At 42.0% G+C, this 13,954-nt stretch overlaps 1 protein-coding gene across 4 annotated transcripts in view; it reads right to left on the bottom strand.

Annotated features, from left to right (window-relative positions):
- Positions 1-13,954, bottom strand: part of nav1a (neuron navigator 1a) — an 80,193-nt gene extending 66,239 nt beyond the window's left edge. For all 4 annotated transcript variants that reach the window (XM_086276933.1, XM_086276934.1, XM_086276935.1 and 1 more), the window contains exons 1-3: positions 13,810-13,954; positions 9,075-9,946; positions 8,431-8,522 (exon numbers count right to left, since the gene is read on the bottom strand). In XM_086276933.1, the coding sequence (XP_086133059.1) occupies positions 8,431-8,522; positions 9,075-9,940 (958 nt within the window). In that variant the 5' untranslated portion in view covers positions 9,941-9,946; positions 13,810-13,954. The remainder of the gene's footprint in view (positions 1-8,430; positions 8,523-9,074; positions 9,947-13,809) is intronic.

The raw sequence follows: 13,954 nt of genomic DNA, 5'->3' as shown, positions 1-13,954 counted from the left end.
GTATGCACTCATTCACCCGTTCCTCAATTCACTCTTCTCCCTCCATTCTCTCCTCCTTCATCTCCAGCTCTGTAATGCAGCTGTGCATTATTGTGTTCCCTCTTCATTGTGAGGAAATGACCCTGGGAGGGAGCAGACAACAGGAGGTGGCTACTCTGACATAAACTGAAGACTGGGTTGTTTTTCTGGATTTTAAAAATATTGGAAATATCACTTGACTGAATGCGACCAGTTATTTTGTTGCTATTGGCAACGGTAACTCAAAACACATGCCTTTGACCTGCAGTGGCTCTCAGGGATCAGTCCTTGGCTTCTTATCTGCTGACCTCTACATGCTTCCCTTAAAAACCCTAACTCCATATAACCCGTTGCTACTGATTCTGAGTCAAACTCTTGGGCACATTTCACTGAGACCATTTCTGGTGAGGTTTTAGTGAACAGTAGACGGGTCTATTGAAGGCCCTACGCCAGGTGCTCGATTCCTATTTTTAAAGGAAATGATTTTCATATCCTGTTCATGTAAGACAGATGATGTTCATTTTGATTTTTTGAAGATGTAGCATTGCATCATGTATTAACTGACTATTACAAGTTTACCAGTCATGTAATAGCAAGAAAAAAAACAACATTTTATTATTTTATCATCTTAAAATCACAACCAGACTTAAGTCCATCCATCCATTCGCTTCCGCTTATCCTTTTCATGGTCGCGGGGGGCGCTGGAGCCTATCCCAGCTGTCATAGGGCGAGAGGCGGGGTACATCCTGGACAGGTCGCCAGTCTGTCGCAGGGCTAACACATAGGGACAGACAACCATTCACACTCACATTCACTCGCACATTCACATCTAGTGGCAATTTGGATTATCCAATTAACCTATCCCCACAAGCTGCATGTCTTTGGACGGTGGGAGGAAGCCGGAGTACCCGGAGAGAACCCACGCAAACACGGGGAGAACATGCAAACTCCACACAGAAAGACCCCGGCCTGATGGTGGAATTGAACTCAGGATCTTCTTGCTGTGCGGCAACAGTGCTCACCACCGTGCCACCGTGCACGACTTAAGTCCTCTTTGACAAAATGGTTTATGTCTGGTAAAACGGAATATTGTAATAGATGGCATCCTTAAAAGACAGTTCACACCAAAAGGACCATATTACTGTAGTTCTTATGTCTCTACATTTGTTGCCCTAAGTCACTAAATTCATTTTAAGATTTTTATGACTTACTTACAAAACCATACATGGAGCTTTCCCTAATTATATTAACCTCCTGGGACCTGCGTCCACATATGTGGACATCACATTTTGGGTTATTCAGACCAAAATACTAAATTTTGTTCTACAAGGGCCTGATATCCACTTACAAGGACATTATACTGCTACTGTTCTATCAAAATTTTAAATGAATATCCTCATATGTGGCTCTTATTTTTTTTTAAAAACAAAAATAAGGTAAAAAAAAATCTGGTAATTCTTTGTTTTTACATTCATCGGGCCCCAATGTGCCCAAATATCAAAGAGAAATTAAAAATGCTGCCGAGGAAGAGTTCGGGTCTTAGGAGGCTAATGCTATGCTAAAGCAATTTAACACTTTAAGACCTCTTAGATCAATGGGAACTGTATGGTAGTGGTGCTTAGTGCGAAGTCAAAACAAGGAGAAGTGGCATTTAGTCTTCAGCGTAGCGTCTTAACCCTCTCCAGGCAGGCGTTGCCGATTTGCAACAGTTAAAAACTAACAACCTGATCACCCCACATACATATTTTATGAGATTTTTTTATTCAGAAGTACCACTGCAGGACTTGGTTGTGCATTAGCAACAAAAAGTTTAATTTGAGCCTGAGAGGGATAAACCAACTGCCTATTGCACAACAACTACTCCAAGAGATATGTTGAAACTGGAGGCTTTTATCATTATACCCCAACAGTGAACAACAGACATCTTGAAAGTTCAAGGTTTGGGTCAAATATAAAGTAAGGCATGACATTAAACCATAAATAGTGATTGCTGCCTCACTGCAGGCGATGAGCACGGAGATAATCTAGTCCATTCTTATGTCTGATCATCTTCCTAAAGCTACTAAACCACTCATCACTATCCAACGCCAACTCGGCATATGTCTCCCCGATTAGATTGGCCAAAGAGGATTACGCACTGTCTAGTAGATGCAGTCAGGTTTACCAAAATGCTATTCGCTTGACTGTCCAGGGGCATTAAAGGCATGGCAAGCATGACATCTATAAACAGTAAGTTGATTTCAAACCTTCATTACTAAAGATTTCCCTGTTTCTAGCTTAAAATGAAAGGCACTGAGAGGTTTTTAACATCTACTTTGCTAAATGAGATAATCCCAAACTGAGGTAAAAAAGAAAAACGCTGACCTGCAGGAGGGTAAATAAAGATATACCATAGGGCTGTGCGATATGACCAGAATCTCATATCCCGATATAAGACATCTATCGTCCGATAACGATATAAATCACAAAAATGCAACATTTTCTGTAAATTCTGTGAATCTCGGGCAGCTCGACTTGCGTGAAGTGTTTCCAGCTGGGCGTCCTGTAGCTGGAGTCGAGTGTTTTAACCGATGCATGAAACGATACATTTTTAGACATAAGTTAGGGCTGCTCAATTAATCAAATTTTAATCACGATTACGATCTGGGCTTTCAACGATCATTAAAAATGACTGAGCCGATTATTAGCCCCTCCCTCATGCTTTACTCTCGCCCTGCTCCGTGTGGCAAATCGAGCGCACCTCTCTGCATTTCGAACATACCTCACAACAATGAAGAGGACCCGAGGGAAGCTCGGAAAGCTCAGCAGAAGTTATTTGGAGAGGAGAGTGACTGCTGTTGGTTAAAAAGAGGTAAAAAAAACTTCAGTGGTGTGGAAACATTATGGGTTCAGTCAGACGTGGATCAAGTAGACACAGTGTGTAAACTTTGCTACGGTGTCGTAGCTGCACCACAGAGCAACACTGCAAAGTTCACTAAACATAGATGTTTACATTTTTCATTGATTTCTTATATTGCAAACATTTGCACTGTTATCAGTATTTGCACACTGTTTTATATTATTTTTTAAAGTCATTATTCAACACATTGTTAACCCTTTAAAGCCGGTCAGAGCAGCACGCTCCGTTTTGTGTGACTATTTTTAAATCCCTGTAGAACCTGAACCGTGTAAGCTAGCGCAATAATTTGTTTTGCATATGAAACCAGAGGAGTTGTACTTACATCTGATGTCATCAGCTTGTCCTCGGTCACGGTTTCCTTCCCCATAAAGCTTTGCAAAAATTGCATAAAAGGCGCTTGCAGCAACAAAAACATAATACTCCAGAAACACGCTTTGGCGATCCGATCAGCTGTTCGTAACACTTCCCACATTGACACAGACGTCACCCTAACTATGCATGTCCGCCATTTCCTGCCCAAAACCGGAAGTGACGTCATTTCGCGGAAAATGTAGTTTTTTACTTGTAGGCCTTAAAAGCCTATACTGGTGTTTTTATAAGTCATGTTTGACTTTTCTGAATAGTTGCTGGGATGCTTAAAACTCGAGTAGCACTGCTGGAAATAGTTTATTTTGATGCACCTGCTGTTTTCTTTGCAAATTTGCATCATAGGATTGTTTTTTGTTTTTCCTGCAGTATATAAAAATTGCTGTATCTCCAAAATAAAACTATGAAGACACTCAAAATAAATTTCCTGTTGTTGTAAACTATTTTTTGCAACTTTTTTGTATTTAAAGTTTTGAGGGATAAGCCTCTTAAATTTCTCCAAGTAGAAATATATGTAAAAAAAAACAAAAATGATTTTCAATTTTTTTGTAGTTTATTGCACTTTTTTGCAATTAATGTAATTGCTATGGACTTAATGCATACATATTTTTAAAATATGGGCTATAACAGTTGTATTGATGTATAGTAACTTGAAATGCTCCCACAAATGGCACTACAGCATGTAAACATATAATATAAGCTCTGGCGGACTTGGTTCTATGGTAGGTCTTAAAGGGTTAAATAAATATCGTCAAATAATCGAGATCTCAATTTCAGTGAAAATAATTGTGATTATCATTTTTGCCATAATCGAGCAGCCCTAACATAAGTTGTAACGGCCGCCGTTTTCTTTGTGAGTATTTATTACTGCTGCGGGGAAAAGCCTGTTCTAACGTTTGAGTCTAAGGTTTATTTTTTTGCTTCTCATCCGTAAATAATCTGCTCTTTCACGTGATTCAGTTTATTTTGAAAAGTCTCAACAGGATCTTGAGCTTTATTGTGAAAGGTTTATGTGGAACGTAAAGAAGCGGACACGCGATGGTGTTACCGTCGTTGTTGCTAACGACAACCCATAAAAACAGGCGCTTGTCCGTCCGTAGTGTGGTGATATTAAATATAAGAGAAAGAGAGAACTTTAAGAAATGAATATAGCCACTACAGTGACCATCAAAACCATGAAAACATATTGCCGTAAACAGTTTATTTTGCGACACCACGAAACAAACGATAGCGTAAAATGAAACGATAGACGTTTTTATATCGTCATCCGATATATATCGTTATATCGAACAGCCCTAATATACCATATTTGTTTATGCAAGCTTATATGTTGATATGTTGATTCTTAAATTATAGCCATGTATTTTAAAATTAGCCAGTCATACCTCGATTTCTTTTTTGTTTCCTACATGTACTGGTGTCTGTGGTCTGTGTGGGATGATGTGTGATGTTTTATATCCTTCACTATATGAATGGTGTTTGTAGGTGTCTGTACAGTGTGTGTGTGTGTGTGTGTGTGTGTGTGTGTGTGTGTGTGTGTGTGTGTGTGTGTGTGTGTGTGTGTGTGTACTTGAGACTGGGACATTTTGTCCATTGGGAATTTTAGGACAAAATATTGCAGGGATGAAAAATGATACACAACCCACGTCACATTTATCTTTCAAAAGCCATCTGTGCACTGTCACTTGTGCATACATCAGCACACATACACACACAGCCTCGGATAAAAGCCCATTCTCAGATACACCTCTCTAGAGAGTAATAGGGTCAGGAGTTCTGGGGTCTAATTGAAAGAGCACATGGTCCTACAATCACATTAAACGTTCAGATCTTCATTAGGGTATCAGTTAAAAGATGTAAGAGCGGATCGCGTTTCCCTGATTCAATCTAACGCATATAGAGAATATTACATTTAAGGAGATCGACTCTCGCCACAAAGAGCAGCCAGTCCCACATCAAATAACTGGGCTTTATCGTGTTTGCTCACCACCAGGAGTTTGTAAAAATTTAACCAACATTTAATAATCTGTCTTTTCATCTCAGTGCACACACTTATTGTTTATTCTCTGTCCTCCTTACACAAAATGAAATTCATCAACCCACTGACCTCATTGGTCTTCTCCTTTCATCTCTCACTCCTCTCCCTCCTTCCTTCCCTACAAACTTTGCTTTCCACCCCGTTTCCCTCCCTTCCTCCACTTGCTAAATTACAGTTATTACAGTGCCAGCCCACCATCCATGTAAATGCAGCTTCAGAGGAGTCAAAGATGCTTTGGTTCTGTTTCTAACGCCTGCTAGGCACCAATTAAAAGGCCAAAACTAGCCCCAAGACAGCAAGAGGCCCTTAAAGACTAGGGCTGGTCCACCACCAGTTCCCATCCCCCTTTTCCACAACCAGATGGTTAAAGGTTTTATAAAGGTTTCATTTGCAAATAACTCTATTCTTGTGACACAATGTATGTTCAAACTCAAACTACTGCCTTGAGCTTGTAGTTCTGTGCCAAGCAGCCAAGTTGTACTTTACAGCTATCTGTAGAGATGCATGCGCTGCAAGAAATGAAGGCATCCAGCATTTAGCTAATGTAGGCTGTCTGTCTGTTGCTTGCCGAGTATCCATGTGTATTTACTCTGGGTGAGTCTAGAGGACGCCGTAAATATTTGTGAAAGGACTCCAATCCAAGTTGATGAGTCAGTGAAGCTCGCTTCTGTTCGATGGCAGCAATACTGAGGTGACTTGTTGTTTTCTGTTGTTAAGTGTTGCTATTAGCCTCTGATAGCTACTGTTAGCCTCTGTTAGCTGCTGTTAGCCACTCTTAGGCTACGTTCACACTGCAGGTCTTAATGCTCAATTCCGATTTTTTGATCAAATCCGATTTTTTTGTCTGCTCGTTCACACTACAAATAAAATGCGACAGCAAACGCTCTCTAGTGTGAACGCTCAAAGCGGCCCGCATGCGCAAAAGAAGATGTCACACACAACGCGCTCTGTTTAGACCCAGAGCAACAGTATTGTTTGACTGATGGCCCTTAATATAAAGACTTCGGTCTTCACGTTTCCCAATTTTTGCTTTAAGTTATTTTGTTATTTACATAATAATGTAAATAACCTAATAATGATCCTTATTGCCGTTTAAGAGAGGAGCGCTGCTTCAAAGGATAGCTGTAGATTTCTGTCAGAATCTGCAGATTATACAGTACAAATAAAATGTTTATGTTGTCTTCCCAACAGTTTCACTGACATCTACACTGGATGGCCAGGAAGCGTTCGCGATGTCTTCTCGGGCGCTTCTCTGGCGCTGATAATTGGCTTCAGTCTTGTGTCGGTGACGTAAAAGGCGGATTTAATGCGACTTGACCGTTCAAACAGCAGTCGCTTTCTAAAACATCGGATATGTATCGGATTCAGTACCACATACGAAAGTGACCCAGATCGGATTTGAAAATATCGGACTTGCACTGTCATAGCATGATCGGATATGGGTCGCATAGGGTCAAAAAATCGGATTTGATGCGCTTTCGCCTGCAGTGTGAACGTAGCCTTAGTGAAATATTCTTGGTGGATCACTGTGACACTCAGAATGTAATCAAAACTGCTTTCACAGGGAAACTGTGATTTTTAGGACACTTAAGACTAATTGACATATTGTTAGCTTACAGCCAGCTGTTATTGTTGTTTAGCCAATATTTAGTCAGCTGTCCAGACAAGGCAAAAATATTGGGAATAAATAAGCATGTTTGTGCACTTTTGTGCATTAGAGCTCTAACTTCAGTTCAGTTAATGAGGCTTGGGGTAAGGAGGAAGAGGTTGAGAGATACCAGTCGCATCTTTGCTTTGCATTTTCATTTCCTTCATATCTTGAGCCTGAAGGTGTAGACACTGATTAGATTTTGCCTCCACAGCACGCAAACGCCTACAAGTAATCTTCTCCTCTGCCTTTGCTCTACTATCTATGTGGCCAGTCTCAAGCTGCATAAATAAAACATGAGTAAGGAGAACAGCGATCTCCATGTCAGCCACTGTGTTCAAGATGGCGGGTCAGCATGGCGGTTTGCACAAACCAGTACCCACTCCTGACCATTTTTTATGGATTAACTCTAAGTGTATAAGAAAGGCTCAGATTTATGAATTCAATATTCTTTCTTTTTCCACTAATTAATGACTGACTGTACCTTTACAGGTTTAAGTTATTAATTAATTGACACTGTGCTATATTGTCCCTGAACGTAGACATTACATATAGAAACAGCTGTAATTCACCTAATATATGGCACAGTGTGATGCATATGTAAACCCAGTATAACTATTTCGGACTACACTGTGCATATTTTAACATACATATAATAACTAAAAAGCAGTTGATCTTCTTTCCGTTTAACTGACACCACATCAAAAGGAATGATTCACTAAGCCACTGAAAAAGTCATTTCTCAGAAGCACGTTGACATTCTTGGGCTCAGACTGACCACTACAATGCGTAACTATAGCCGTGCGTACAGAGCAAACCATTACTCAAAAGCCACAGGATCAGGACAGGGATGGGGTCATGCTGGGACTGTGGCTTTTTAGGTCAACGAAATCTGAAAAGAGGAACTGTGAGAGGGAAGAATGGGTTCGAACTCTACAACAGCTCTTGGATGAATATGAAATCAATGTGCATATAATGCTGCCTGGCAGCAAGTTAAGAAGTGCCCCATTTCATCCCATTACTGACCCACATCACCAGTGTCAGCATCCTTCATCCTAACATCCTGAGCACATCTCTTCATCCAGGGACTACGGTACTCAGCAGAACCCCAGGCACACAGAAAACTACACCACCTAACTTCAGACATGGCTCCTGACGACTGATGAATTGCAGCGTGACAGACATACATTTGGACAAAGACTGGTTGTCCCTTTCACTGAGTCTATTCAGGTTCTACAATGAGAGGTCAGCCACTGGCTTGTTGTGTCTGACGCCACTTATGACTCTGTCGCAGTAAACGTCTGGCTGCCAGAAAGTACACATCACTCGTACCTGCCAGAAGTGCTCTTGGCATCTTGGTGCCCTAATATTAACGAGGCAGAAAAAACTGGACCAAATTTTGTTTAGCTAAGGGAAGGGAGAAAGGAGAGGAGATGTGTGTTACTGCTGTGTGAGTCTAACCTGGTGTCAGGTCATCACAGCAGACTTCTATGGATCCAGATGAGCAGTCACTCAGTTCGTCCACAGAAAATTCACTCACTTGTGCCTGCAGCCTGTCAACACATCACAAACACAGCCATCACACATCTGTTACTGAACATGCAAATCATATCCTTTACAATCAAATGCATAACCTGCTGTGTATGACAGTAGAAGAAGAGAGGCGATGACCATCTCAATTATTTCCACAAAAGCAAATCATATAAACAGAAAAATGCTGAAACAGTTATGTGCAAAGAACTGTGTATAATCCTGTCATTAATAAAGAAAAAAGAAACTTCAAATGTTTTATTAAATGTAGATTTTGTACACTGTGCTTCTAGTAACATAAAAAACTGTGTGCATGGGAGTATACGGTGTCAGCCCAGGGGCTACAAGAAGACACTTTAACAATCAGCTCTGCTCCAGAAAATCTCCAAGTGTGTGTGTGGCAGGAAAAGATACTGAGGCCTCTGTGGCAGGTCTTTAGTGTCCTGAGGATGACTTCTATGTGTAAAGAAAATGATCACATGATAATTACAGGGGGGGTCAGTGGTAAAGGACTCATAATGGAAGGCTTTATAACTCTTGCTTCAGTTGTGCTTGTGTGATGAAAGACCCCTTACCTGTGACTGAAGGGAGCCACAGCAGCCATGTTGACTCTGGGTATGTGTGTCTCTTCAGATGTTGCCTCCCGATCCTGTGTATCAACAACCTGCTTGGATGTTACTGGCATGGTAAATGTGATAGCTGGCAGCGGTAAGGGAAGAGGAGAGGAAGCTGGACTGCTATCCTCAGGAGTTCCCATTTCCTCATCTGATTGGCTGCCAGAGTCACTATGATCTCTGATGGTGTGCTGGTTTGAGTAAAGAAGAGTGGGCCGAATGTTACAGTTGCTGAGTATGACAGATTTGGCTGGATGGTTTTTTGGAGGCTCTTCCTTCCTTCCTGGTATCGCATCAGCCGTTGCTTGGGTTACAATGTTTGAATTGTCTCCTCTGCTAAAACTGAGCGGTGGACGTAGGTTGCCGGCTCCATACGCTTGATTCTTATTTGCAAAGGTGCTTCTGTTGCGATTGCCATCCTGGGGTAATTGGGAGAGGATTTGCGATTTTCCCAGGTCTAGCGTGTCTTTGGAGTGTGGCGGATGTACTCGGCGCTGGGTCAGCGGGCTGCTGTAGGCAGATCTTGACACCTGGGGAATTGGAAGAGCTCCGGTTCGCTGGAAGAGCTGACTTTTAAGGCAGGCATCTCTCAGGGCATCTGTGGAGGAAGGCCCAGGGATACTGGAGTTTCTTGGACAAAGTGACGGGGAGTGTGCAGGTGTGTTCGCTGGCGTGTGCTTAGGGGTCTGTTTCGAGGGCTTGGGCAGGTCACTCGCCCGGCGGCGTGGTTCTGTTTTAGGAGAGGAAGGCAGAAGACTGCGAGGGAGGGGTATTCCTGATGAGGGAGGCCCACGGGGAACTGACTTCACGTTGACCCCCCCACTCATTGTGACCTAAATCAAAAGACATAAAGACAACAAAAAGTTAAAAAGTTAGGTGAGTGCATGTTCACAATAGCATGAGATCATTAAAACCCTTCCCAAAGGGTTTGGTTATACATTAAGAGTCAGTGTTAAAGTTCTACTAATCTAATCAGGCTGAGAATTTGCTTTTCCTTTCACAGAGCTGTGCAATGTGAGCCAAGTACATATGACAAAATGAGTCATGGTAAACCACGAGGTGAACTTATTTTCAGCGGAGCATGGAGTTTCTAAGAAATCAGATTTGCCTGCTAGGAGTTAAAAACACAAAACCAGCTTTTTACACATGCACACACACACACACGTGCCAGCTTTTTATACGCTTGTAGATCCTTATGTTCTTGAAAAACAAATACTGAAAATGAACTCCAATACAACATCACACTTACCCCGGCACAATGCATACATATAACAGTTTCAGAGGAGGCACAGGATGTTGCTCACCTTATTTGCTTTGACTGTCCTTGGTTTTCTTACTCTCTTCTGTGTCAGAATGACAGAAACCCTCCAAGAACTACGAAATCCTGCTTGAGCTTTGTGAGCCCGCCTATGCTAATTCTGATCAAGTGAAACGTTTCATATAATTTTGCTGCTTCGTGCTGCTCTGCTGGGAGGGGAAAGGGAGGCAGTGAGTTTGGGAGAAAGGCAGGGAGGGAGGGCAAAAAAGGCGGAAAAAACGTCAAGTGCACGTACAGCTGCTTTTTAACGTAAGTGTCGGCCAACAACATGGCAGGAGCTCAATTCCTCTAATATGTAGACATTCTCAAGACGGCCTGCTGAAGTTAGATAGGTGATTTAAGCGGCTGTAAGTGAATGTGGCGTGACTCTCGGTGCCAGCCGGGCTGGTCTGAGCATTTCAAAACTGCTGCTCAACTAGGACTACGGTTTACAAGAGAATTGTCCAAAAAAAGAAAAATATACAGTGAGCAGCAGGAAAAAAAGCTTTGTTAATAGCAGAGGTCATAGAGAGTGCTTTGAGTTGGTAGGAAGGCAACAGTAGCTGAAATAACCACTCGTTACAACTAAGGTAAGCAGAAGAGCATCTTTGAATGTGAGATGCTAGTGAAACCCTGAAGCAGATGGCTACCGCAGCAGAAGACCACACTGGTGGCCACTCCCATCAGCTACATACAGGAACGTGAGGCAACAACTTGCACATACATTCCAAGATTGGAGTATAGAAGATTAAATATATGATGTCTAGTCTGATAAGTCTCTAAGATTCAGATGGTAGAGTCCGAATTTGGCATACTCAGCATGAGAGCATGTGTATTATAATTACACACACACAAACGCAGACATACTTAGAAATATACTAGAGATTTAATGCTTAACCCTACTTGCCCCGTCTTAAAAAAGCAAAACTTTTGCTGCCAGAAGACTTTGTGGGAAGCTGTCTTTAGTGAAGCACTGATGTATCAAATTAAGCCGTCAAAGTCACAAGGATAAAGTGCTGGATTATTTGACAGTGCATCTAATCACAGCATTGCACACAGTGTCATGTGGATCACTCAGACACACATTTCCAGCAGTCTGAGAAAAGCAGGAGAAAGAGTGACTGCTTGAGCTTGAAACTCCGATGAAGAAAAAGGACGGATTCTCTGCAGGAGGCCTTCCTTCCACCTACTTATAGAATCAGACATACTAAGACAAGCAACTAAGAGCTGTGCAGCATTTTGATTGATGCTAATGTAGGCCTGCGCAGCAGCGTACAGCTGCAGTGATGCAGCAGTAGGTAAACAGAGACAGATGTGATCATCCATCCTCCTTTTCCCCTATTACTCCCTACAAATTCCTCCCCCTCCTCATTGTCTGTTTCTGTATGTCTTCCTCACACACTCCATCTCTTGGGAGGTCCAGACAGAAAATGAGCATCAGAATTTCTTTCTGTCTGCTGTAGGTCCTGCTAGGATTTCCAGGAGCACAGGTGTGGGCTGACTCGATGTCTATCTGTATGAAAATTGGATTTTCCCTTGGGGATATGCCGGGGTCACACCAACACTTCTGCAGGCTGTATAAGAACATACAGGGGCTCAGCTGCTGATGGTGATGTGTGTGTGTTTGTGTGTGTGTGTGTATTCATATCTTTGTGGGGACTTAAAAAGGGGAAGTTTACTATACTTATGAGGACCAAAATCCTGGTCCCTACAAGTTTGAAGGCATTTTTCCACAGTCAAAATGTGGTTTAGTGTCAGGGTTACAATAAGGTTATGGTTAGGTTTAGAGTAAGGTTTAGGCATTCATTTTTCAGGGTTAGGTTTATTGGGCGGGGCTAGGGAAAGCAGGCTGTGTGTGTGTGTGTGTGTGTGTGTGTGTGTAAAAGAAGGAAATACAAATAAGGTGACTGAAACCAACAGCTGTAAGTTATGGGAAAATAATCTAGTTTAGTTTGATTTCTTTCAGTTATGTTATTATAGGATAGTTTGCAGTACAAACGTCTTACATGTGTTGGATACATTGTATTTGTCATGTGTTCAGACTTACAGGCTTCAAAGTTTGTTCTGTATCATCCTGTCACATAAAAAACTTTACAATACACCGTCTGTTGGCTCCTTTCACTGTACGTCTAACTCCATGTGATGTCTGTGTCTAAAGGAATGAGTTTGGTCTAAGAAGCGTTTTTATTTTTACTGTTTGAGGCACGTGCAAACGCAAAAACATGAAGCCATGTTTATATTGCTGCTCATTAGTTTGACAGTTAGCGCTTCATTAGCATCAGAATCAGCTTCATTGTACATATTTGTAAAGCTTCACCTTAGTTTAATATTTCATAGTATTTGCAAACAGCACTTTAATAGCTAAAAACATAATTACATATCTTATTGTGTGACAAAATAGTTGAACAATCAATCACTTTTGATTTGAATTTAAATCATAAATCAGTCTGCCATCACTATCAGTCACTGTGTCTTTAGTTCTGCAGACCCGGGCCTCGGGGCTGACATCATGATTTAGCTTTCATACTTAAACCAGCTGAAATAAATAAAACCCTTTTCCCTGAGGTTTTGAAGGACATCATCGTGTTTGTACACTGACGCAAACACAGCACAGAAGCCTACAGAGAAACTGGGGTTTTGCTACAGATCAGTGTAGTTATTGTGTGGGTTACTGCATGGACCGACTACGGTCTCTCCTTCACTCTGCTAGGGTGGTGCTGACATCTACTGGGTACTGTCTGCAACTGCAGGAGCACAGCGTCTCATTCATTACAGTCCCGTATTATCATTAATTATAGCTGCGAGGTGAATTATGCAGGCTTATTAATAGCATCTTTTACACTTATCAGAAACATCAGCCATATCAGGTTTATCTCCTGAAGGACAGAAGAACAAGGATAGCGTTGCAGCCAGCATTATGCTACATGTTAACAGTGTAATTTAATAACATTACACTGATTTCGCTCAGCTTTCCCATGGCGGCCTGTGGCTGACCTGAGTTACTCTATATCTTATGAGAAAAGCGTGTATATCCTCTCTCACAGACATGCACACTCACCCTCGTGATGAACACCCTCTGACTCATCACAAAATCAATACATGAGTTGGTAACACAGGCCTCTCTGTCTGTGAAGGGCATCAGCAGTGCCTGTGTGTCACACAGGCTGGAAACTACAGTACATTGAATTAATCACCTCCACTATGACAGCAGCCAGAACAACAGCAGTAAAGTCCTGCCGTGGAGCAGAGAAGCTAGTGACACCCAGTGGTACAACAAATTCCTGGGAAGGCAGTTTTCTTAAAAGAAAGTCATCATAAGATAAACGTGGCAATATTTTTAGCTCAAAAAGAACATACGAGTCAATTTCAAGGCTCTGCTGTGTCGCACGAAAGTCTTACCTGTCAGTGCGCCGTTGGGCTAAGCAGACGGAGCCGGCCAGAAGCAGGTCACACTTCTCTGACGTCCCAGGAACAATGGGCTGTTTTTTCCTGGATCACAGTTGCATCCTCACCACTGCTCTCCCATTGGTTCACAGCTCCTCAC

The sequence above is a fragment of the Aulonocara sp. 'chitande type north' Nkhata Bay genome, linkage group LG20 (assembly GCF_057382095.1).
Source record: "Aulonocara sp. 'chitande type north' Nkhata Bay isolate Kocher_YH1m ecotype deep benthic linkage group LG20, A_spYH_male_GT1.1, whole genome shotgun sequence".
NCBI lineage: Eukaryota > Metazoa > Chordata > Actinopteri > Cichliformes > Cichlidae > Aulonocara > Aulonocara sp. 'chitande type north' Nkhata Bay.
This window is presented reverse-complemented; position numbering and strand designations above follow the sequence as displayed.